General features: G+C 39.5%; 1 protein-coding gene across 2 annotated transcripts in view; it reads right to left on the bottom strand.

The window, feature by feature from the left end:
• Positions 1-22618: 22618 nt before the first annotated feature.
• Positions 22619-26425, bottom strand: part of fn1b (fibronectin 1b) — a 39011-nt gene continuing 35204 nt past the window's right edge. For both annotated transcript variants that reach the window (XM_030123151.1, XM_030123158.1), the window contains 4 exons: positions 25924-26049; positions 25730-25836; positions 24980-25075; positions 22619-23369 (listed from right to left, as the gene is read on the bottom strand). In XM_030123151.1, coding sequence (XP_029979011.1) covers positions 23292-23369; positions 24980-25075; positions 25730-25836; positions 25924-26049 — 407 coding nt within the window. In that variant the 3' untranslated portion in view covers positions 22619-23291. The remainder of the gene's footprint in view (positions 23370-24979; positions 25076-25729; positions 25837-25923; positions 26050-26425) is intronic.

Below are 26425 nucleotides of genomic sequence, written 5' to 3'. Positions count from 1 at the left end.
TCTGTGAAAACATCATGTATCATCGTCTCTGAGGATTTTCAGGATTCGTTCTGTCATTTATCATTAATCATCTTCCATTTTCTGAATATTTCTACGTTTCTCATGAATAAACCTGAGTCTGGACAATATGATAAATAATGTTTGTGTTTTTCTGCAGAATGAGCAGCAGATGTGTATGATTTTAATGAGGGAAAAAACATCTTCTATTCCAGAGAGAAAACATTTTAAGACAGAAAACACTAAAAATTTTATATTCTTAATACCTAAATAACAGATTTGTAAATTTGTGAGATTTTCTGGTAGAAATTATAAAATCGTGATGAAACAGCGGCTGATAATGGAATAAATCGATTCAATACCAAAAGAAGTTAATCTGAGAACTTTGACAACACTAAGATAAAATGAAACTTTAAAAAAACAAAACAAGAACTATAGTAATGATTAAGTAGATATAACTGTGGGGGCCACCCAGAGCAAAACAATCTGACTGGTGATGCAAAATTTATGGCCAGATTTACTCAAGTGTCCAACATGACGAGACAGAAAAAGAAATATGAAGTTGAAGGTAACTTACAAATCAATGATCACAGAAATCTGCATCCAAAGGAAATATACAACTATACTGTACAACTATATGTAAATAATCTGTAATTATGGACAGATTGAACAATGTAAATAGAGGATTCTCTTATATTTCCTGTTCACTCCTGAATGTTTCTGTCTGTCTGCACTTTATCTTTTTTTTTTTTTTTTTTTTTTTTTTTTACATTTTGGACATTTGAACATCTGCCTTTTCTCAAATGCGTCTTGTAGTATTTTTTCTTAATTTAGTTATGTATTTAAAGATTTAAAAGTGTAAATGGGGGGAAATGAGTGAAAAACTGTGAGTCCTTATGTTCTTATTACTGATACGTCTGATGTAAGTTAACTAATCTGTTAGAGTCTTGTCCTCATTATCAAAACATCATCCTGTGTGTAAACTATTGTCATATAAAATAATTAAATAATGTTTAGTTCAACATAATCCCATATTATTAGTATAGGAGTCCTGTTGTGAGGAACACATTTTAATGAGTGTATGGAGAACACTGGATTATAGTTTAGTTTGAATGTCAGTCTGCACAGAATAATGATCTATAGTGATTTCTCAGCACATAAGGAAGCAACGTGATAAAAGTGCAAGAAACTGCAGCATGAAGAGTGCGAAAAACAGACAATACAAAAAATAATAATAATGTACGTAAACTCTATAAGCTGTTAGGCTAGAATTATAGTAAGTTGGTATTCAGCAAAAAGACTTTTTTTGTCTCGTGATATTTTTCTCAAAATATAACAATGTTATACTCTGAGTTTTAATATTAAGAGTAACAAATTGGTAATTCCTTTTCAAAACTGTCAAAGTGCTTCCTCCTTCCTCATTAATGGAAATCTTGTAGTGTCACTGTAAACGCCTCTAGTAAATGAATTCCTCCCCCCTGGAGGATTTTCCGTGTATTGCATGTATCTAATTATATATATCAGGTTTTTCATGAAAAAAAAAATCATACTGATCATGTAGAGCAGGGCTGTCAAACTCATTTTGGTTCAGTTCCATATTTAGCCCAATTTGATCTCAGTGGGCCAGACCAGTAAAATAATGACTTAATAACCTATAAATAATGACAAATCTAAGTTTTTCTTTTTGTTTTAGTACAAAAACCCCCCCAATTAAATTATGAAATCAGTGGCGATTTCTCATAGACTTCAAGGGAGGCCCGGCTTCCCCTAAAATTACGAAAATTAAATGGTTAAATATGTACTGTTGTGTTGACATTTTATTGACTACAAATGTGTTAGAACACGTTCATCTTAAAGATGAGTTTGTTCAAATCAGCTTTATCACAAATCAACGGACGCGATGTTGTTCACTTCTCCTCCATTCCCGTGTCTGTGTTTTCTCCTCCATCTCTGCTCAGTGCATTTGTCCGTAGACTGTGTCCGTCTCTGGGCTTCAATGGGACTGAGTGGAACTGTTTTTTTCATTGCCTCTAAACTGGACGATAATTGGATAAATGCCACGATGTTGTCCCGCCCCCGGACGCCGGCCGTCTCTGGGGGTGAATGGAGCTGTGGGCGGAGCTCGGCCGGGCTGGACGCAAGAATCCCACGTGCTGATTGGAGGATCAGTCGAAAGGCTGAATCCCGTTTGATTGACAGCTGTTTTCAGATCTGCTCCTTCACTGACAGTTCAGTTTAATACCGTCACACATTCTGCTGGGAAAGAGAGAGAGAAACCACTACGAAACTACTCGTTCATTTCTTGCACTGTAAATAAAACGCACTCATTGTACTTTTTTTTGTTTCAATTTAACATAATTTCACTGTTTTCTTGTTTCATTTACATAATTTAATCATTTCTTGTTCGAGTTTAATATGGTTTTGTAGATAGTTAAATCAGTCAAACTGTCGGCTAGGTCACAGTGAAAGGAGCATCTGTTTAAAAAGGCTGAAGTCTGACACCCACAACACACTGGGCCAAAGCAATCTGAGCAGAGAGGACACTGGTCCAGTCCCTGGAAAAGACGCCTACTGTGTACGATAAGGTCACTGAGCATTTTCTTAAAAAGGAACAGAGGGACGAATGTATGTTTAAATAACCTGACTTTTTTTTTTTTTTTTTTTTTTTTTTTTTTTTGATGTAAGCCGACAATGAGCTTCCCCTGTCTGAAAGACGAGCAGCCGCCACTGGATAGCACTTATTCTTCATTTACTGCTTCTAACATCTTATTTTGAAAACCGGAAGTCAGACTGCCTGTTCGCCGGTTCGGGACCGTTTGAATGCATTTCCTGAATGTTTAGGATGCGCTGGTGTGCTAACTTTAGTGTCCGCTGTTTTGACCACGGAAAAACGAACGTCCGCTGGCTTGACCGCAGTCGGATGGGAGCATGCGCACAATTCTTACAGGGTAAAAACAATTATGTCACACCGGACTACACCCTCCGCTAGCTGGGATAACACCACCGGTAGCCGAGCTACAACCACAGCTAGCCGTGATAGCACCGCACCTAGCCGGGCGGTAATCACAGCTAGCCGGGATAACACCACCGCCAGCCGGGTTATAAACACCGCAAACCGGGAATACATCGCCGTTAGCCGGGATTGAACCATTGCTAGCCGGGATAACACCACCGCCAGCCGGGTTATAAACACCGCAAACCGGGAATACATCGCCGTTAGCCAGGATTGAACCATTGCTAGCCGGGACAACATCACCGCCAGCCGGGCTACAACCACAGCTAGTGTTAGCTAAAATACCCCCGAAGAACAGAGCAGAAGCTGACCTGAGGATGAGTCTGTGTCACTGCACAGGTAAGTGGACTGCTTCAGAAGGAAAAGGAAATGTTTGATCAACTGCTAACACAAAACAAAGACATTTTTCAGGGATTTATCAATACAGTTATGGGTAAAGCAAACACTACAACGGATAACTTACAAGGGAGCTGCAAAAGCTAAAAATAGGACCAATGCTCCTGTAGCTTATCGGCCAAATTAAAAACTTTGGGAAATGTATCCAGATGCCATTTAGTATCACCCAGTTGTGTATTTATTATATTACAGAAATAACCCATGTTTTGCTCATATTCCAATCAGATCTGTAAAAAATTCAAATTCCAATTTGATATCATTGAAACTTACTGATTTATTGTATTAATCCACTTCCTATCTGTTATAATGGGAACATTTTTCAAAGTCGAACCAAATCCAGAATCAGATCTGGATCGAAATAATTGCAATACCTTGTGCTGACATCATCATACAGAAGCTGTATACCAAGTTTGAAGTCAATCAGAACTGGAGTTTCAGAGAAAAAGACGATTGAACTGTTTTCCCCATAAGAGCCCATGTTAAATTTTCCATAAGTTCCCGCATCCAGAAGAAGATCCTGATCAGCATGTGGACATTATGTTTTGGTCATCTCCCCATCAGGGCTGGACTGTAGAAATTTACACTGGATATCATTTATATTTACTGAGTTATTATATTGATCCACTTCCTATCACTTATAATGGGGAAATTTTTCAAAGTCGCACCAAATCCAGAATCAGATCCGGGTCCAAATAATTTCACTAACTTTTGTTGACATCATCATAAAGAAGCTGTATACCAAGTTTGAAGTCAATCAGAATTGTAGTTTTGGAGAAGAAGATGATTGAAATTTTTGTAACTGACGACAGACAACGGACACCCCATGACGACAGTAGCTTACGGCCTGTCGGCCAGTAAGCTAAGAATCGGTCTGCAATTTACACAGAAGGATGTGGATGATACAAAGACGCAGTTGGGCAATCCAAAACAACAGAATAACACCAGCCACACAGACTTGTTCAAGGTATGTGACAGTATGCTAGTCGTGTCTGATAAAATAGAGTATCTGGAGTCTCAGTCCAGGAGAAACAACCTGATAGATGGCGTTACAGAGTCACCTGGAGAAAGCTGGACGGACACAGAACTAAAAGTGAAAAAGCTTTGAAGCGAGAAGTTCCAGTTCCAGAAGGATGTTGAGATGGAGAGGGCTCACCGTGCTGGAAAACCTGAAGGAGACAGACCAAGGCCCATTGTAGTCCGACTTCAGAAGTTCAAGGATAAATCCGAGATACTACAGAGAGCCAAATGCCTCCGAGTCTATATTATATATATATAAATCTATATTAACGAGGACCACACAGATGCTGCCAAAAAAACACTGGCCTACATTGAAACTACAATGGATCCACATCCAGAGATGGATCCTGATAATAACTTTCTTTCTACCATAGCAACGGATTGCAATTATTTCACCCAAGAGCAGTATGAAAATGATATCAAATCAGTAGATAAGTATTCAATAATATATTTTAACAGCAGAAGTATGTATAAAAAATTTTAATTCCATCAAAGAATATTTACAACAACACTCATCCATTCAGTTTCATTGTCATTTCAGAAACCTGGTTTAACATTGATAAAGGTATTGACTTTTGTCTAGATGATTATGAATTAAGATATATGAACAGAAAAAAGAAAATGGGGGGTGGGGCCGCGCTATATATTCATAAATCAGTAAAATGTATGGTCTTAACAGAGATGACATTAGAAATAGATGAAACGATGGAATGTGTGACTGTAGAGATCCACAATGAAAAGAAGAAAAATGTAATTCTAAGCTGTGTATATCGATCACCTGGTTCAAGTATTGAACTTTTCAGTGCATGGATGGAGAAACAATTTTCTCCTGTAAAAGAAACTAAACTAAAAACTATAGATGACTTCTTGGACATAATGTACAGTATGTCCCTTTATCCATCAATAACTAAACCAAACAGAATAACATCACACAGTGCCACAATTCTAGACAATATCTACTCTCAATATCACTCTGTTTGACTGAGACATAAAGAAAAGTAAAGAAGACATGAAAATTATCTGTAAACCAATAAGAACTGAAGAAGCGATCAATGCCTTTAACAACAGGCTAATGCTCCAGGATTGGAGTACAGTCTACAGGGAATCAGACGTGGAGAGTGCATATGGTAATTTCTTAGATGTATTTATTTCTCTGTATAACACACACTGCCCTGCCAAAGAACTCTGCATAAAGAAAAAGAAAATAAAAACACTCATGGCTTATTAAAGAAATAATAAATGCTTGTAAAAAGAAAAATAATCTCCATAAATCGTTCATTAAGTTAAAAACTAAAGAAGCAGAACAAAGATATAAGACTTACTGAAATAAATTAACAAACATAATCAGAACTACCAAAAAGCAATATTATAATAAATTATTATATGAAAGTAAGAATAATATAAAAGGAACTTGGGATATATTGAACAACTTAATTAAACAAGGACCTACTAAAGCAACATATTCTGACTACTTTATTGATAAAAAATAGTGTAAATCACAGCATGAATAACATAGTCAACCGTTTTAATAGTTTTTTTTGTAAATGTGTGCCTGGAGTTGGCTGCAGATATTCCCAACCAAGGTGATGACCAATGTAATGAAACCATTAAAAGGAATCCATGTTCAATTTTTCTGTGTGCAACAAATGAGCAGGAGGTGATAAACACTGTTCTAAAGTGCAGAAGTAAGCTATCCACTGACTGTCATGATATTGACATGATTGTTAAAAGAGTCATAAATAACTTTGCAAAACCTCTAACCCATATCTGTAACTTATCATTCCATTCAGGCCATTTCCCAAATAAAATGAAAATAGCAAAAGTCATTCCACTGTACAAAATGAGAGTAAACACAGCTACACAATGTACAAATTTTCCAGGTCATATGAAATCTGAAGTTTGTAGACATTCGTGGAGGGGGCATGTCTACGATGTCCAGATTTTGTACAAACCCATCGTTTTTAAGAATCTTTGTGACCTAGGTATTAGCGCTCTTTCCTTGAAAATGACAACATCCGGTCTCAGAAAATGAAAACGACAGGCATTTTTGGTCCATTTTTCCATTTCTGTCAGGTAATAACTTTCTTTTTAGTTACTAGAAAGAGAAAACGGACATCAATGTTTTAAATGTGTTTCTTTTTGTTTCTTTTATTTCAATGTCCTGTGTGAAGCACCTTGAATTGCCTTGTTGCTGAAATGTGCTATACAAATAAACTTGCCTTGCCTTGCCTTGCCATCAAAGAAGTAACAATAAATGAACAGCATTATGGTTCTTTGTAGCACCGACACCAGCGCCACCACCTGGAGCTCCTGCAGTATAGAGGGGATGCACATACATCACTTCTCCCCCGGGCCACGCCCCTCTAAGTCAGAGTGAGTGTCTTAAACCAACCTGCTCAACATGACGGAGTATAGCAGTAAACACAGCCAGAGAAAAGGGAAAATGTGAAATCTGAAATTAAATGAAGGACAATTAGACTGGACATGGATCTGTACGAGCGACCAAAGAACAAGTGGTCCATGAACACTGACATGTGGACACAAATGGAGGATCCGGACATCCAGGGTGGAGGGGATCAGCGCTATTTTTACATGAAGCAAATATACATGGTTTCATCATTACTGACAACCAGGCTCCAAAACTAGGGCCCAGAACCAGCTGATCCAAAGTGCATTTCCAGTAGACCGTGGACTGACCCCAGTGAATATATGCATGATCTACTGGGACTGAGGAGATTTACTGAGTCTAGTTCAGATCCAGTCCTTTATCCAACACAGATACTACTGTGGACCAGCAGGGCACCACTGGATTCTGGGAAATTAGCAGATTTAAACCACCTGTTTTTAAATTGCGACATTATTCTTGTAATATTATAGTTTTATTGTTGGAATATGACGACTTTAATCTCATAAACGAATGACATTTTTATGAGTTCTTTTTGTAACTACAACTTTATTCTCATAACATTGTGATTTTTTTTGTATTCAACTTTATTATCATAAAATTACGGGTTATATATCGATGTTTTATGACTTTATACTCGTAGTCACAAGTGTTTTTATTTTCTTACGTGGTCCTAATACTCCGTCATAGCTTTATTCTCCAGTTCCCCCGTATTTGAAAAACTAGGTTAGCCTCAGTTTCAGTTAGTTTACTAATCATGTAGGAGCACAAGGTTCAGAGTCACAAAATGAAGACAAAAACCATGAAAGATCTGATCATGAAACCAAGAGCTTTACTAAGAAGGAACGTTAGCCAAAACAATAGGTCATGTAAGGTATAATTTTACCCTAAAATCCAGCATAAATTAATGTTAGCTGACACCAAACAGGATCCACAGATCTAGGTTTGGTTTCCTGGATTTGTGGATCCATCTACTTCTCTTTTCTTTGTCTTTCAGCGTCTGTAAAACGATAGCTCCGACTGCTTTTCAAACCTGTTCATACAATCAATCTCACTACAGCTCTTTCCACATTTTTTTTATTAAATATTGTTCTTCAGTTTAGACAGTATTGAAGCCAACACTGTCACTCATCTCCCTCTTTCTGCCACTCAGTGGGCGGAACCGCGGTGACTTCTGTGAGCAGTGAAATCACGCGCAGACCCTCTGTTGTTTGCCACAGAAGTTCAAGCCTTCAGGTAGTGAGTACTCCACTTTACATTTCAGTCAGGAGCTTTGATGTCACTTTTTTTTTAACTTCAATCAAGTCACAATCCACCAAATCATCTCATAATGAAGTCCAGTTAAAAGATTGTTGTGTCTGGTGCAGCATTAACCAACAGTATGTGAACCAAGGGAAGCTGGGAGCAGCCGGACTGGGAAGCCACACAACAAAAGAGGTGAGGTGGGAGCTTTGCCACACCGTCACTTGTTTGACATTAACTTTTGATTTATATGAATAATGCATCTCTTCTTTTCTTCAGTACAAACTGCTTCTGTATCTGAGCCATCAGAAACAAGTGGCCGCTGCCAAGATCCACCCAGGCTTTATGTTAACGGTGAGCACAAACCCAAAAATGTTTTTTTTTGGTGTTTTTTTTTTTTGACACTTTATTTATAAACATTTTAGTTTTACAAAACAAGAACATGAAATTGAGGTCTAGATATGGCGATTATAACATCAAACATGCATACAACATCAAATGCTTTTATTAACTAGTACTGTCACTGTTTGTAAAGTCTGTCCATTTTCTCCAGCGCCTTTTTCAGGGCTCCTCCTGGAGCCGCAGGGTAAAAGTCAGCTGTTCCATCAGTCAAATGTTTTCTGCGATAGAAATAAAAAAGCCTGTTGCGGGTGGCTCTTTCTGTAGCCAACATTTTGTTGTGACTCTTTTAGCTGATGTCAACAGAATCTTCAGGAGATAAACATTGTCTGAATCCAGTTTGTCGGGGTAGCAACCAAGATACAGTACAGTAGAGCAACTGATGTGAAACTGATGTTTTGCTGGTTTTGAAATGTACAGACAGATTAGAAACAGCCAGATGAACAAATAGAATAGAATAGAATAGAATAGAATAGAATACCCTTTGTTGTCATTGTGTGTACAATGAAATTAGGAAAATTAATATCGTTAGACACTTATGGACTTTCTTTTTTGTTACTAGAAAAAAATGAAAATCGATCTGTTTTTTAAAATTTGGTTTATCTGTTTTGACACTGAAAAAGAAAAACACCTTGATATTCAATTTTAATTTGTCTATTTTAAAATGAAAATCAATTACCCACTAGTTTTTCTTTTGTTTCTGAAAAGAAAATCCAATTACCGAAAGATACACTGACTCGTTTTTAACAAGCACATCAGAATTTCATTGTGTATGCTCTGTGTATACAGTGACAATAAAAGGAATGTTGAATCTTCTCCCTCCGCTCTGTTCTCTGCATGTGTAACGAACTGCCTTTCTAACCCCCCTCCTTCGCTTCATGTCTCTGTCTCTGTCATCCCTTCTTCTTTTACTATTCTCTCAGTCTGACTGGGGGAATGGGTGAGGAAAATGGAGAGGGGCCATTTTTCCAGACCACAACTCCTGCCAAACCCCCTGCGCCGGCCAGCGAGTAGGAAGAGAAGGAGGAACTGGTCAGAAACCCTCTGTACAGTCCAGACTGAGCTCTCAGATTTGGTGGGAAACACCGCTTCAAACCCCGACCCCTGCCTTGTGTTCCGTCTTATGTGTTCAGTCAGACAGCGTTGTACCAGATCTTTCCTCATACATCACTCATATTTGATTTCTTTTTTCTCTCTTGTTTGTGTTCAAAGCTTGAAGAGGCGTTCTTCACCTACCCTGCTGTTGAGTGACGACGACGAAGACGATGATCTGGACTGGCTAAACTGACATGACATGCAACCACAATAGTGTCTGTTTTTTTTTTTTGAATGGTCAACACTGTAGTAAGTAAGTAAGTAAAGCTTTATTTATATAGCACTTTTTAAAACAACATGTTACAAAGTGCTTCACATAAAGGAGACATAGATAAGAACAAATAGGAAAGACAAGAATAAGAAAACAGTTTCAACATGCAGATACAAACTTTCTGGCACAAGCAACACACACTGAACGAACACCATGGCCACATATGTCACAAACAACCCCTAAGACAGACCCATAACCAACACTTAATACACCAATACACAGACACAATATAGATGGAAACAAACCTCCATACGCAAATATATGCACACGCACAGACACACTACACTGTCCTGATTTAATGAAATGCTTGTTTATAAAAGTGAGTTTTTAAGAGTCCCTCGAAGGTGTAAAAAGAAGAATGTGGTGCTTTCCCATCTGTCTGCAAGGAGAAGCTCATGCTGATGAACTGAAGGAAAAGTCAAACAGATGAACAACTTCTCTGCGGTTTCACATTGACTGAACTGCTGCCACAGCTTCACGGAGGACAAAACTACAATCCCTGGTTTTTATTCTGGTCAAAATAACAAGCCTGTAATTCACAGAAACTGCTTTTCTTTAATTGTGTCATATCTTTTGGTGATACAATTTAATATCCAACTTTTTACACAGCACTGTAGCAGATTATTTAGTTGGATCAGCAGTTACCCTGTTGACGTCTGTGGTCTCAGACTGTATCGTGAAATGGTTTTTAATTATTAGCTCGCTGCTTTAAGAATAACTTTTACACAATTTTGCTAAATTTTGCTTATATTCATTCCTGAATATAAATGAGATGAAATTGTGGCCTTCATTGCCCATCATAATGTTTTCATTCATTCATTTTCTGAACCTGCTTTATCCTCACTAGGGTCGCTGGAGCCTATCCCAGCTACATATGGGCGAAGGCGGGGTACACCCTGGACAAGTCTCCAGTTCATCGCAGGGCTGAACATATAGAGACAAACAATCACTGTCACATTCACACCTATGGGCAATTTAGATGAACCAATTAACCTATCGGTGCATGTCTTTGGATGGTGGGAGGAAGCCGGAGTACCTGGAGAGAACCCACGCAGACACAGGGAGAACAGGTAAACTCCACACAGAAAGGTCCCACCCCCCATCGACGGTGTTGGAATGGAACCCAGGACCTTCTGTCTGTGAGGCACCAGTGCTAACCACTGCACCACCGTGTCGCCCATCATCATGTTTTGTTCATGTTAAATCTGTTTTTGTCTGCTATATTTTTGTTAAGTCCTCTGAAGATGTTATTTTCTCTCCTCCATTTGCTTGTTAATTTATTTCTCTGAATATCCACTGCACATATATTCATGAAACCTGGATGAAGCGTAGAGCGTCGGCCATGGATGAACCCATTAGTTTATGGAGCAGACATGTACAAATTGGATACTACTTTTTTTTTTTTTTTCTCATTGCAAGATTTTGATTGAATTAAATGACTTTCTGCAGAGGTATGCCCTACTTTTTTGGTTTTCCACATTGTTTCCATCTATTGTATATTTATTGTATAGTTAATTGCTTTGGAATCAATGAGCCTGGTGCTTGTGGATCAAATATTTGCCACCAGATACCACTGATTTCATTATTGCCTTAAGCCTGGGGAAGTTTTTGTTGAAATAGTGAACTAATTATTATGTTGGAGTTCAGTCTCATGTTAAACTTCAAAATATTGGAAATGAACAATCATACCATTAGATTTAAGTGTCAAAACATGAATTCAAACCCAATCAGATGTTTGTTTTTTTAAAAAAAGATGCAATAATATTTCTAATTTGGACTAAAATCTAATGCTGTTTATTGTAATGTACATAAAAGCCTGAATTATTTAGTTCAAGGCTGCTGTAAATTTGTTTTTCCATTATTATTATTTTTTTGTACTGAAAATGTTGACGTGATGTTGTTAACCCCTTTGAGCCAGCAGGCAGAGCTTAAGGCCCTCGTAAACCGTTATTGTAGCCAAACAGAAGCACCGGTCATGAACGTGGATCAAAGCCCAAACTAATATGAAATATTCAGTTACAGTCATGTAAAAGGTAGGTTTGTTCCAGTGGCATTAGGTTTGGTGTAGGTTTATTAGTTAATTGTTGACCTCAAAATGAAAGACACTTTGGTGTGATTTTTGTTATTTATTTATTTTTCTCCTTTTTTTTCATACTTTACTTACAAAATACCGTATACACATAGACCAGAACATGGCATGGAGAAAAAAAAACATTGCTCGAGGTGAGGCAGGAAGAAATTAAATACAATTACATAAATAGGTAAGTAAATTAAATAGAATAAAAGTAAAGGAATCAACAAGAAGAGAAAAAAAATAATAAAATGAAAGTAAATAAATTACAACTTAAATTCTTCTCAGAAGGCTTTAGTCTTCACAGCTTTAGGGTTAATGCAAAAGTTAAGTGTGTCTAGATAGGATTTCAAATAAGATTTAAAGACCACAAAGCTGGGTTTCTGATTGGCAGATTTGCTTGTATGTAAATGAAATTTAGCTAATAAGGAAATGAGATTAAGAATAAACAATTTTCGAAAAGGCAAATCAGTAATAAAGAAACCAAATAAAATATCTTCAATTTTGAAGTTAAAAGAAATATCCAGCTTTCTATTTAAAAAAAAAAAAAAGATTGATATCACACCAAAAAATTTGACAAAAGGCACATTCCCAAAACAAATGAGTTAATGTTTCATCCGAAATATGACAAAATGAGCAAAAAGGGTCGACACTGATCTTCTACTTAATCAGAGCTGAATTAGTTGGATAACACCTATGGAACAGTTTTAAAGATACCTCTGTCACTTTATTGGAAATAAAAAACTTCCTTGGTAATAACCATACCTTTTCCCATTCCACATCAGAATATAAATTACTCCAAAAAAAGATGGAAGCTGGCTTACAAACTGTATCCCTTTGAATCACTTCTCTAATGTATTTATTTTTTTACTCAAGAATGGATGTAAATTTCCTGTGTATAATTCTGATTGCACAATTTGAGGGGTAATGGTTGTTGAAGGACTAATAGTAGAAGATAGCATCAAACACAATTGCATATTCTCTAGGGAGTACCGGAATTTTATATTCTAACAATAATTCACTCTAAGTAAATAACTGACCTTCCTTGTTAAACAACTGACAGACGAGCAGTGTTCTGTAATCAACCCAATTCTTTAAAAACAATGACTTACGTTTGAAACATATATTCTGATTATTCCATATCTAACATTTGTGAGGGGAAAAGTTCTGCTTATATACCAAGGACCAACATAAAAGTAAGTGTTGATGAAAATGAGAAAGTTTCTTTTGTCTAAATCTGGTATTTCCTCCCGTTCTGCACAGACATGAATTTGCACGTACTGCCTTTCTTGCCTCTGATTGGCTAGAAAGGCTTTTCCGCGATTGGCTACTTCAATCTTTATTTATTTTATTTATTTTTATGTATTTTGTTTATTTTTATTTATTATTATCTTTATTTGACTTGATCTGGGGCGTTTACTCATTTCCAAGGCAGGCTGTCAATAGTGTTTTTTTTTTTTTTTTTTTTTTTAGAACGTTCAGTTGGAACTTTGGGGGACGTAACTGACGTAGTTGACGTAGTGACGTAATTTGTATAAGGGTTAAATACAAACCAAAGCTTCCATTAGTTGGGGTGGCACGTTGGTGAAGTGGTCTAAGCTCATGTCTCATTGAGCGGATGTCGTGGGTTCGCGCCCAGGGCGAGTTGATGTGTGAATGGGAATCCCTACGGCTAACGTACTAGCACTGTAGTGGTGGAAAGCTGGGCTGCGTCACCTGGTCGGCATAGTGCTCAGGGTGCGAGCGGAAGGGCGTGGGGCCAACGGGCTTACTGAGGTGGCTGGTAGGGTGGTAAGTTCCGCCCACGCCTGGAAGAACGTAATCATCCCTGGTCCAGTGCTGTGCAGGCCGGGCTGGTGTAGTGTGGCCGGTGTGTGGGATGTGGTGCTAGTGGGTTGCCAGGGGCACACGTCGAAGGGGGTGGGGCCAATGGGCTTTGTTGAGGTGGTTGGTAGGGCGACAAAGTTCACCCGCCCCTAGAGGCGTGTCGACTCCAGTAGGGTGTGGAGGGAGGGTGTGTGAGTAAGGGTGGGTGAGCATGGGTGAGGGTCGCTGAGCTGGCGTGCCGCCCTTTTGGCCGACGTCAAAATTACGTCATCCATAGAATGTTAAATATTCTATATTTTAATAGGGGGAGAGAATGCTTTTTTTTATGCTGTGCAGACGCCTTAATAGGGGTGAATGGATGAATGCATGGGAGGGCCCACAGCCCTTTTTTGTATGTTTAAACCAAATAAATTATATGATATTAAATTTATAATTATTTTATATTATATTAAATTTATAATTATATTAAATTTATAAGTATATTATATTTATAATTATATTAAATAATTATTTTCTATCTTTTTCCTTTTTTTTTAATAGACATATAACAATATCATGACACATCTACAGCTTGTAGAACTTGACATTTCATGTTATTTGACATATTGTGACTGACATAAATGCCAAGTTGTCAATAATTTTTAGGGTAAATATCAAAGCAATATTTCTTGTAAGTTTAAGTTTGATTAACTGTGCAGCTCTAGTTTTAGCTCAATCCAAAGTACTCTATTAAACTGGGAAACATTTGCAAAACGGAGGGATACCTTTATTTCATGGATGCACCACCACAGGGATTCACATATTCAGTCATTTTGACACTGTTTTGTAGAAGGATCCTCTGTTTGTTTTCTTCATGGAGTGGGCCCTGCAGGTGCCAGCTTATGGAACCGTTGGCAGTGTGCCCAAGGCCACAGACAGTCTGCCCCAGGTGTCCGCACAGCTGTTAGCCGCAGGTCCGCTGTTAGCTGCACTACCTAACTGAGAAGAAACAAAATAAGTGACAAGAAGACCGAAAATGACCTAGTGTGTGTGTATGGAGCAAGTAGGGTAAACAACACACATGTGCCTGACCAAAGATCATTTGAATAAGAAAACAAGAGCTTCTGAAGGGATAGAAATCATAAGATAATTTCTGCCAGTGGAAAAACAGCCCGAACCTTCTAGAAGGATGGAAAAAGGGGAGAAAAGCTTGTCGGCTCTTCTCCGGAGAACCGACCCGTGTGTTTACTTCATGAAGAAACCCATGGAAAAGGCTGCTGAAGACGGGCTGACCCAACTCTTCTTTTTTGAGTCCAAGTGTGAGTTTTTTTAACTTCTATTAGGAACAGGACTTAGTATTCAGTTCCAGTGAATTAGTTTTAGAATAGAGTGATTTGCTCTGATCTGACGGACGGTTTTCCGTCAGTTGAACCTCCAGAAGGAAGGAAACAGAAACAAATGTAAACACACTGAAAAAAGGGGAAAGGGAGGGTTGTTCACTTTTCGAATATGTACTTGGCATATACAGCACAATTGAATTCATAACATATACAACACAGTTTAATTCTGTTCTTCTTCCTAACATATGTCAGTCATGTTGACTTCTTCCAAACACTCCTGGGCTCCTGCTTTAGGAGGAAAACCTCATCTGCACTCGGACATTTTTTCGCTGGGACTCTTAGAATAATGCTGCTTTGGACCACTCTGTACAAGGTAAGGATGAATTCAATCTTATGCAACGTTATTCAGAATGACTTTATGCACTGTTTTCACAGAGCCAAGCTGTTCTATGCTATTAGCACCGAGCAACATGAATCTGTCAGTGTCAATGCTAAGGTTAGCTTAAGCTACCACTTACGTTAGCTACACGAGTGTTGGCGAGTATTATTTTATATGCGGTCATATTTATTGAAATGTACACACAGCGTATGTTTTGTGTCGACTTCAGTCTAAAGTGTGTGCTTTCAAGAGGGCTGTTGACAACTGAGCTTAGTTTAGTGGGGCAGAGGCAGTTGGAAGCGGTGCAGTGGCTTGGCCTGGCAGAGGAGAGCTAACATGATGGTTCTCGGTAAACATCATTCTGTACATTTACATTACGGCTGAAATTTCCTTAGGGGGTCAAATGAGTGGTCATTTTTGTCAAAAGAAAGTTGGAAGAAATGCATAGAACTGTGTTGAAATAATGCTAATCCATTTATGCACAGACTACTGATATTATTTGACAGTGGAACCTATATTTTCATAAATATTGGATTGTAATAGCAGGTGTATGTGAAAACTTTTGCTGGTGGACGGACGTGACATTACCCATGATGATCTGGTCAGTACCAGTACTTCATTAGTAATAAACATACGGACTTACTATTGCTAATTCTCCTCTTATTCATACATGTTAGTATTGTGGATCTAAAACAATAACAGCTGACACAAACACACTAAATGTGTCTAAAAGAATAGAATATTTGTTTTTCAGGTAAATTCAGTTAAAATATAACTTGGCCATTTGTGACCTGAAAATATAGCATTAATTGTGATGAAACTGGACATTTTTGAGCTGAAAACATAGTTCATATGACCATCAACATGTTGAACAGAACTGAAATCCTGTGCATTTGCAGAACTTTCATTTACCAACACAAAGTTCCTTTGGGGATTCACTTATATTGATTTCTTATGCACAAAGACAGAAATAAGACCTCCAAGCAAATTTGAGCCGTTTACTGTTAAGCTGGCGGGTCAGTTCTCCGTTTTTCCGGAGGTTAGGTCGCTGTGCCATGACATAGACCAGGGGTCAGCAACCCTGGTCCTAGAGAGCCACTATCCTGCATGTTTTAGATGTGTCCCTCTTCCAACACAGCTGATTCAAATGATAAGCCTATCATCAAGCTCTGCAGAAGCCTGATAATGACCGTCAGGTGTGCTTGAAGAGGGAACCATCTAAAACATGCAGGATAGTGGCTCTGTAGGACCAGGGTTGCTGACCCCTGACATAGACCGTTTACTGACAGTGAGAGGACGGACCAGCTGACTGTTAGCATGGAGGAGGAACACTGGGACCTCTGGATTTTTAACCCTTTCATGCATGAATTATGAGAATTTTAATCAAGATTTTTTTTTCCAGAGTGTTTTTATTCTTCTTTAGGCATGAATTTTTAAAAAATGTGATTGAATTTTTTTTTTTAATGAGCCTACTTTTCATGGAGTTACAAAAATGTCCACTCAGCTGGACACCATGCATTTTATTTTTGGCCTTGTGTTCTGCCCCTGTCTTGGCCCTCCCTGATCCAACCAAACCTTTCACTCAGACTGTGGATGAAAAGCGAGGTTTCATGTCTTCTGTTCTGTTGCAGGCTCATGGTGACCGCTTGCGTCCGGTGGTGTATTTCTCCACTAAACTTGACTCCGTGGCTGCTGGTCTTCCTTCTTGTCTCTGTGCCGTCGCTGCATGTGAAAAGGCTGTGGCTGCGTCACGTGACATTGTCGGGTATAACCCTTTGACTGTGTTGGTTCCACATTCTGTCTCTATCATTCTTTTAGAGCAAAAGACCTCGCACTTGTCCGCGGCCTGGTGGTGTAGGTACACCACCGTTCTTCTAGACATGCCAAACATCACCGTGAAGCGCTGTACCACGCTCAGCCCCGCCACACTTCTTCCCACTGCTGAGGATGGACACCCTCATTGTTGTGAGACCGCTTTGGAACAGACATGTTCCCCCCGCCCTGATACCACTGATGTGCCTTTTTCAAACCCTGACTTTGTTTTCTTCACAGATGGTTCCTCTTTTAAGGACACTTCGGGAACAAATAGGGTTGGTTTTGCGGTTTGCACGTTCGTTGACACGGTCTCCTCAGGCCCCCTGCCCTCACATTATTCAGCACAGGTGGCTGAGCTCGTCGCTTTGACTGAGGCCTGTAAGCTGGCTGAGGGCTGTTCTGTCACTGTCTATACTGATTCCAGGTATGCCTTTGGCGTGGTTCATGACTTTGGGGCCCTGTGGAAACACCGCAAATTCTTGAAGTCAGACGGTAAGCCGATCCTTAATGCATCTCTTGTGGCAAATTTGTTGGATGCTGTTCTTCTTCCCTCTGCTATTGCAGTTGTGAAATGTCAGGCACATCAGAAGGATGACTCTGAGGTCACACAGGGGAACTCCTGAGCGGACGCAGCTGCCAGGGCTGCTGCTTCTATGGAGCCTGCCTCCTCCTTTTTGTCTCAGCCGTTGTCTGGGGCTCCTCCCGCCTCCCTTCCCGACACGCAGTCATTTGCCACTCCTGATGAAAGGTGCGTCTGGGCTTCTTGTGGCTGTGCAGTGGATTCTTCTTCTGCGTGGCGGGCAGCTGATGGACGACCTTGTCTGCCCAAACATTTCTTCCCCTGGTTTGCTAAGCTGACACATGGCGTAGATCATGTGTCTAAGGGAGGAATGTTAGAGGCTGTTGCACAACACTGGTTTACAAAGGGGTTTACAGTGGTTGCAGAGAAATTTTGCAAGAAATGTCTTATCTGTGCCGCTCATAACACGGCAAAGTCTTTCCCTTGTCGCTCAGCAGGTCATGACCAACCAAACCTCCCGTTTGACCATCGAATGATGGACTTCATGGAACTGTCTCCAGCTGAGGGTAAAAATTATTGTCTGGTGATGGTAGATATGTGGTCAAAATGGGTTGAATGTTTTCCGGCTAAACATGCAGACAGCTCCACAGTGGCTAAGGCTTTGGTAACTGAAATCTTGCCTCGTTGGGGGATCCCAAAAAGGATTTCATCAGACAGTGGGTCCCACTTTGTGAACGCAGCACTAACTGAGTTAGGCAGTATGCTAGGTTTTGACCTCAAAACACACTGTGCATACCATCCACAATCGGGGGGGGCTGTTGAAAGAGAAAATAGCACCCTAAAATCAAAACTGGCTAAGTGCTGCGAGGAAACAGGGCTTAACTGGGTCAAGGCCCTACCTCTGGTTCTCATGCAAATGAGAATGAGACGTAGGAGTCGAAGTGGGCTGAGTCCGTTTGAGATTATGTTTGGGAGACCCCCATATACAGGTCTCCAGGCCCCTCAACCGAGCACCAACTTGACATCGTTGTCGGAGCATGACATGTTGTCTTATTGCAAAAAACTCTCCTCTGAACTATCTCAAGTGCAGGTATTGGTGAGATCAGCGTTACCGGTTCCTGCAGAGGGGCCGCTTCACTCATTACAGCCGGGGGATTGGATCTTGGTCCGGGACTTCAGACAGAAGCACTGGAAGCAGCGCAGGCGGCGAGGCCCCTTCCAGGTGCTCCTGACGACGCACACAGCGGCCAAGGTTGCCGAACGTGCCACATGGCTCCACGCGACCCACTGTAAGCGGTTTCTGGGAGAACCGCCGACAGCTGCAGCCGAGGACGGGCCGGACCATCGATGGACAGCGTAGACCCCGGAGCTGGAGACCCTGCATCACGCACCCACACTCACAAGACTCACTGGTTGAAACCTAGCGGTGATAACGACCCCAGTGACGTCTCATACACACTATCCTTTGCCTGGTCGCTGGCGAGTGACTGAAGACCCCTGCCCCACACATACACTGATTCGACGACAATGCAGGTGATCAAAGGGTCAGCGGTCATCTTCATGTGTCTGTACATATGGTACCATGGCACATTCTGTCAGGTAACTGATCCTTCTTCAATGCATCACACTCCAGTTGCGCCCTGATCTGTCGGAAGACAGCAAGGGACAGAAGAACCTCGGAGACGTCACGGACGTGACCTCCACATCATTGATCACCACGAATATAATGATAATATGTGGTGGTGGGTGACATGTGATCTGACACGGCGTGTCACTAACCAGTCATGCTATGTGTGCAGTTTGATGCCACACAGCTCACACGAAGGTACTCTGTTTGTTCCTTATCCGCTCCTGATCAATCACACTTTATTGACACTGATAAAGTGGACAGTGGGAGATTGGCCGAACGTCACAGCAATATACCCCTGGCTGGGGTGGAAACCCAACATGATCGTCAGAGACCCAAGAAATTTTTCCAGAGACACTAATACTTCTATGGTACAGAAAAATGTTGTTTTTAGGCTCAGAAATCTCTCTAATCCTTTTTTCATTCCACAGCTGTGCTTCCATTCCCCAGTCACAGAACACACACGGTATCATCTGGGACACACATCAGGGTGGAACATTACACTTAAGGTAGCCTGCGGGTTAGCAAATTGTGAAAATAGGACTGATAAATTTACCTTTCCTACGACAGAGACATTCTCCCCTTCTCCATTTTTGGTCCTCTATAACATCACTGCATTGCTAGGTACACCATCCCTGTTGACACACGTTGATGCTAAAACTAATGTTACTACCACATATAATGTCACCGTAGCTCTCACCCCTTCTGATTATGGGTATGGCTGTCCCACAGATATGGTGTGGACGTGTGGTCAACACTCATATCTGTACCTCCCGGCACGGTGGGCAGGTACGTGTCATCTCTCTTATCTGATTCCTGCTGTTTCCAAATTGACCATTAGTCCATTCATGTCACCACCTCACACCCGTGTTAAATGGGACCGGATTTCAGGAGACCATAAGTTTGCGATCAGTATCATTCCCCTGTACGGCCCTGCCCGTTTAGCATGGTATATAGAAGAACTTTCTGTTGAGTTGGAAAATCTCACTGCTTCAGTTGAACAAGGGTTTGATACTCTTACGAGTGAGATGAAGGCCCTCCGCACAATCTCTTTACAGAATAGGGCAGCCTTAGATCTCCTGTTGGCCGAAAAGGGAGGTGTCTGTCACCTAATTGGAGACCAGTGCTGTACTTACGTACCTGATATTACTGCCAACATGTCGGATGTCCACAACCAACTTGATCATCTTAGACGAGTCCTACATGAGGAAAATACTGCATATAGTACAACAGGCTGGGATTTTTGGGGTTGGTTGCTGTCTGGGGGATGGAGGGCTCTGTTGGTGAAAACTCAAACATCCACATTTTGGACACACCACCCATGTACATATTCCAAATGTCCATGCGCATTTAAGACATGGAATGCTTTAATTGTACTTCAAAGTAGAATGCATTCCACACAGGTTAGTCACTTTCAAAAAGAATTGACTTCTTTCAGCTGTCACTTATGTGCATGCAAGAATTTAGCTAACGAAAGGGAGTACTTTGTTCATATCAACACACATCTGAGGAGAAATGAAAATATTTCTTGCATGTTTGTTGGCTGTAGTTTTCAAACCAATGTTTATGGAACGTTTAAGTCTCATAAGAGTCACAGACATACACCTCACACCCTAAGTGATTTTAGTCAAAGTCAGAGTCATCTTTATTGTCAGTTCTGCCATGTACATTGTATACAGAGAGAACTGAAATTACTGAACTCTAAGGCCCCACAGTGCAAGTAAACATAAAGTGCAAATAACATAGAAGAGTCTAAAAGGTAAACATAAAAGAGTGCAGTAGAGAGTAACAAAAGAACAACGATACCAAGTATTGTGAAAACAACTAAATCAGCATCACCACCATTGCATGATTCTTTTTCTGATTGCCAGGACGAGGAGTGCGTGGAAGAGGAAGTTTGATACATTACTAGATTCACTCCACTGGCTCCCTATTTTATATCGTTTTCATTTCAAAATTCTGGTGCTAACTTTCTGGGCTCTACTTAATCATTTCTTGTTCGAGTTTAATATCGTTTTGTAGATAGTTAAATCAATCAAACTGTCAGCTAGGCCGGAGTGAAAGGAGCATCTCTTGTTTAAAAAGGCTGAAGTCTTCCACCCACAACACACTGGGCCAAGGCAATCTAAGCAGAGAGGACACTAGTCCAGTCCCTGGAAAAGACGCCTACTTGGTACGATAAGGTTACTGAGCATTTTCTTAAAAAGAAACGGAGGGCCGAAAGTATGTTTAAATAACTTGACTTTTTTTTATTTTGTTTTGTTTTGATGTAAGCCGACAATGAGCTTCCCCTGTCTGAAAGACGAGCAGCCGCCACTGGAAAATATTTACATTTTACAAAAAAGATGTGAATAACTTGAAAAAACAGAAATTTAATTTGAAAAATTTGTGCAATTTTAACAATATTATGCCTTGACTTATTATTTATACATGTACATTACACACAATGTTACATAAACATTTGGTAACAGGCAGATTATTGTTAAAATTTTAGAGTTTGGAACTTAAATTTGAACAATTTCTACAATATTCCATCTCTTATTATGAACCCAACTACAGATCACAGTGGATCCATAAATGCACAAAATATTTAGTAACAGGCAGAATATTGTTAAAAATACACATTTTGGGTTGTTCATTTTTGTTTTTATTTACGTATTTATTTGCATTTTATTGTGAAAGAATAGTTTTTGTAAATGTAAATATTCTCACAGTGTAATGTTTTTGTTTTTTTTTCACTTAAATTTTTTCCACATAATTTTTCCTGAAGAAAATTTGAAGTTGTCATTATTTGTGAGTTATTGTGTTGTTATTTTTACAGTAGATCACATTGGTCTGTATGTGGATCCTGAACCAAAATGATTAGGACAACCTGGACTGTTCAGGTTAATTTTTGCACTTTCATCCCACGGGGCGGAATGGAACCTTTGGCGGGCCAGATTTGGTCCCCGGGCCGCATGTTTGACACCTGTGATGTAGAGGGATTCAAAACTCATGTATCAAATATGATACGTTTGGCATTACAGGGTTAGGTTCTTTCTTTCCTCCTGTTGCGGGAAACACTAGAATAAACACTTCTACTTGTTAATATCAGTGTGTGTGTTGTTTGACCAGATGGTATTTCACTTGTTCTTTTAACTAATTGCAGTCTTCATTAGGCATGTTAGTACATAATGCAGAACAGGCTGTTACTGAAACTTCATAAAAATGAGTCAAAGACAAAGTGTAATCTTTCAGGATCTCTCCAGCTTTATTAAAATAAGGGACTTCTTTTTGTCAGAGGTTGAAATAACTTTGGCACAAACAACAAAGTACAAAAATAGAAAAGTTACAATTCTCACATCCCAGTTGAAACATTCACACATTGAGTAAAGGGATAAATTAGTAGCAAGACTTCAGAATGTGTCAAGCCCACACAGTGCGACCCCCTCACAAACAGATGAAGGGCTACAGAAAAGAAAAGCACATTTTCATGGACAGTTTACACAATATTGTTAATCACTACATTGACATTCTTTTAACACAGTGCTTACTTTCTGACAGTTTCTGCTCTTTGATTAGGCAACTTTGGGAAGTATTTCAATGAGAAAACATCATTTTGCAAATGTGGAAATCTTAATGGTGACAAGACCTAAGAAGGAACAGCTAAACAAGAACACTGTATTGGCACGAGAATTCATTTTACAGTAAGTATGAATTTAGAGACAGTCAACAGTGAAAAGACTCGCATTAGACAAATGATCCGTTTTCATCAGGCAGCAGGGCAGTTTTCAGCTGAACGTGTCAGAAAGTGATGAAGGCACTTAGTTCAGTTGAGTCACAAAGAGCATCTAGAGGCTTCTACGAGGTGAAACAGTGCAGCGATTGGACGGTGAGGGAGCGAGCGGATGACCGATCCTTTATTCTCCTGTATTCTGGGGAACGTGTGTGTCTGCCAGCAGATTGGGTCGAAGGCATTCAATGGGGCAGTGAATGTTCTGGAAGAGAAGGGATTGAAAGATTTAAGTTGCATCCATTTGTACAAACTGTCCTGTATGTTTACCAGCTGTGGTTATTCAATATACTTGTAGAAGAAATCACAGTAAGAACTAGAAGCACTCGGAGAGCGCAGACCTCCGCCAAGGCTGATTAGTGGCCCCCCCCTGTGGGCCCCCCCCACGCCAAGGAGGTTATGTTTTTGCCAGGGTTTGTTTGTTTGTTTGTTTGTCTGTCTGTTTGTCTGTCCGTTAGTGTGCAACATAACTCAAAAAGTTATGGACAGATTTTGATGAAATTTTCAGGGTTTGTTGGAAATGGGCCCCCCCGTGGGCCCCCCCACCCCCGATCACCACCAAAATTTAATCATTTCTTCCTTATCCCATTTCCAACAAACCCTGAAAATTTCATCAAAATCTGTCCAGAACTTTTTGAGTTATGTTGCACACTAACGGACAGACAGACAGACAGACAGACAGACAGACAGACAGACAGACAGACAAACAAACCCTGGCAAAAACATAACCTCCTTGGTGGAGGTAATAACCTTAAAAAAGTGAAAAGCTCATTCTGAAATCTGATTCATTCAAACATTAAATGAGCCACTTCCATCTACAACACAAGTGTCAAACATACGGCCTGTGGGCCAAAACTGGCCCGTAAGATCAATTTTTGAAATGCAAATTTACATTGAAGATATTAACAATCAAGGATGTGAAAATCCTTTTAGTTCATATTCCACATTCAGACCAATATGATCTAAAGTGGATCAGACCGATGAAATACTATCATAATAACAACTCCAAATTTTTCTCTTTGTTTTAGTGTAAAAAGGTAAAATTATTATTATTTTTTTTTTTTTTGTATGGGCTCAGCTGGCTGACAGGCAGCTGTCTGTACCGATAAGGCAGCAGCCGACACCAACTGTACTCCCAGTCATCATTGCCCATTTTTCTGACAGCTTTGCTTGTGTATCCTCTTTTATTTGGACATTTTACCAGGGAGTATCTCTCACTACTTTTTTTTTTTTTTTTTTTTTTTTCTACTTTCTTGTCCAGCGTCCTAACAGCAGAATGGTAGTCTGGTTCCTCCCGGTGCTGAACGAATTTGCTTTGCCAAGGGTAACTTCATAAAGTATATGAAGCGCCCTTGATATTCTACTGTGTTTATTATGAGTTTTGTTCTAGTTTTAGTGTAAAAAGGTAAAATTAGATGTAAATGTTAACATTTACATTCTGTCCTTTCACAAAAAAATGTGAACATGACCAAATATGAACAACCTGAAACGTTTTAAAAGAAGAAAGTGCCTGTTACTACATGTTTTGTGTATTTGTAGATCCACTATGATCTGTAAGTTGTAATGTCCACGTATAAATGATAAACTGAGGTGTTGAAATTGCACTTATTTTTCTTATGTTATTCATATTTTTAAGGAAACTTTGTAGATGTAAACATTTTCACAATGTAATTTTCCTTTTTTCACTGTTATTATTTTACTGGTCTGGCCCATTTTAGATCACACTGGACTGAATGTGGCCCCTGAACAAAAATTAGTTTGACACCAAGAACAAATATCTATAGTACAGTATATGATACAGTCATTGTCATTTACCAGTTTGTGTAGTGTGTTGTCTCCATATCTAACAGGCTGCAGCAGACTGGCATCTACATCAGCACCTGGTCTGCGGCAGTTCTCACATCTCCAGCCCTGAAAAGACCAAAGCACAATTTTACATCCAGCACTTGACTGATGATATTACAAGTCATTAACCCATAAAGACCCAAAACCCACTGGTGACCAAAACCATCTACTGATTTAAACTGTTTAACACCTGCTGATCCATTAATCCTATCAATACATGTAAATATTTGGTGTAAAAAGTAGTTTGGCATCTTTTCATGGTCATCAGATATGACCCATTTGGACGTTCAGAGGCTCCGTAGTTACCGTGGAAACAGCATCATTTTCTACAACATTGATTGACCAGTAAAACCCATGGAGTTGGATCAATGACAGTGGATGGAGACAGTTTTTACATTCAGTTATTGATATCTTTGCTGAAAAAGTCCTTTTTTCTTCAGTTTTCTCTGTTTTGAAGTTCTAACCTTTGCATTTATTCTGAGTTTTCATGAGCATCTAAATTAAATATAGGAAATTAAATATAGGAAAATACATGATTTACAGTAAAAAATACAAAATATAAAGGATAATACTATGATAAATCATTTAAGTAAAGGTTAAATAGAGAGAAAAATTAATTTGGGAACTGCCACCACAGTAGCACTGGATCTTTATGGGTTAAATGCATCACACTTCACACTTAACATTATCCCTAAAGTGAGGACTTCTGGTATGCCCTACCTGTTGTCCTCCAAAGCACGTGCAGGTGCAGATAGCACCCAGGTACTCCTTCTGCCACTGGTTGCCCACTTGGTAGGTTTTACCATCATCATAGCACACAGACTCATCTGTATGGAGATATATTGACATTTCAAACGAATGGAAAACCTCTAACTCAGTAACTGAGCATATGATGGGATATCGAGTCTCCTTACGTGGTTCACACTTGAACTCGCCCTTCCCATTTCCCAAACAAGTGCAGCTCATCAGGTGACCGTTCTCAGCACGGCGGTCCCACTTCTCTCCGATGCGATAGTTGTTTCCATTATCGTGGCACCACTCTGATAATGAAAAGGTAACAGTCAGAGATACTGAATTAAATACCCCTCATGTTTTAAGGTATATAACCCCACTGCAAATGATTTGGTTCTTACCAAGATGAAAAAAAAAACGTTAGATAACACTGGTCAACAACAAATTTATTGTTTAAGTTTTTTGAGCTGATTTAGGATCATTTTGGTGTGCTGAATCCAAAAATCACATTAATTTGCTCAATCAGGTCAGCTTTCTGAACTATGCTACATATTGGCTTTTTAACATTTTTGCTTACATTTATGGGCATTTTCACATCATATGATAGTAAATTCTTTCATATTTCTTGCAATAAACAAGTTCTGAAGATTTTACTTTTGCCAATTTATGATTAATGTTTTTTTT

This window comes from Sphaeramia orbicularis, chromosome 3, assembly GCF_902148855.1.
Source record: "Sphaeramia orbicularis chromosome 3, fSphaOr1.1, whole genome shotgun sequence".
Lineage (NCBI taxonomy): Eukaryota > Metazoa > Chordata > Actinopteri > Kurtiformes > Apogonidae > Sphaeramia > Sphaeramia orbicularis.
The sequence above is the reverse complement of the archived record's forward strand: the minus strand, read 5'-3'. Positions and strand labels throughout refer to the sequence as shown.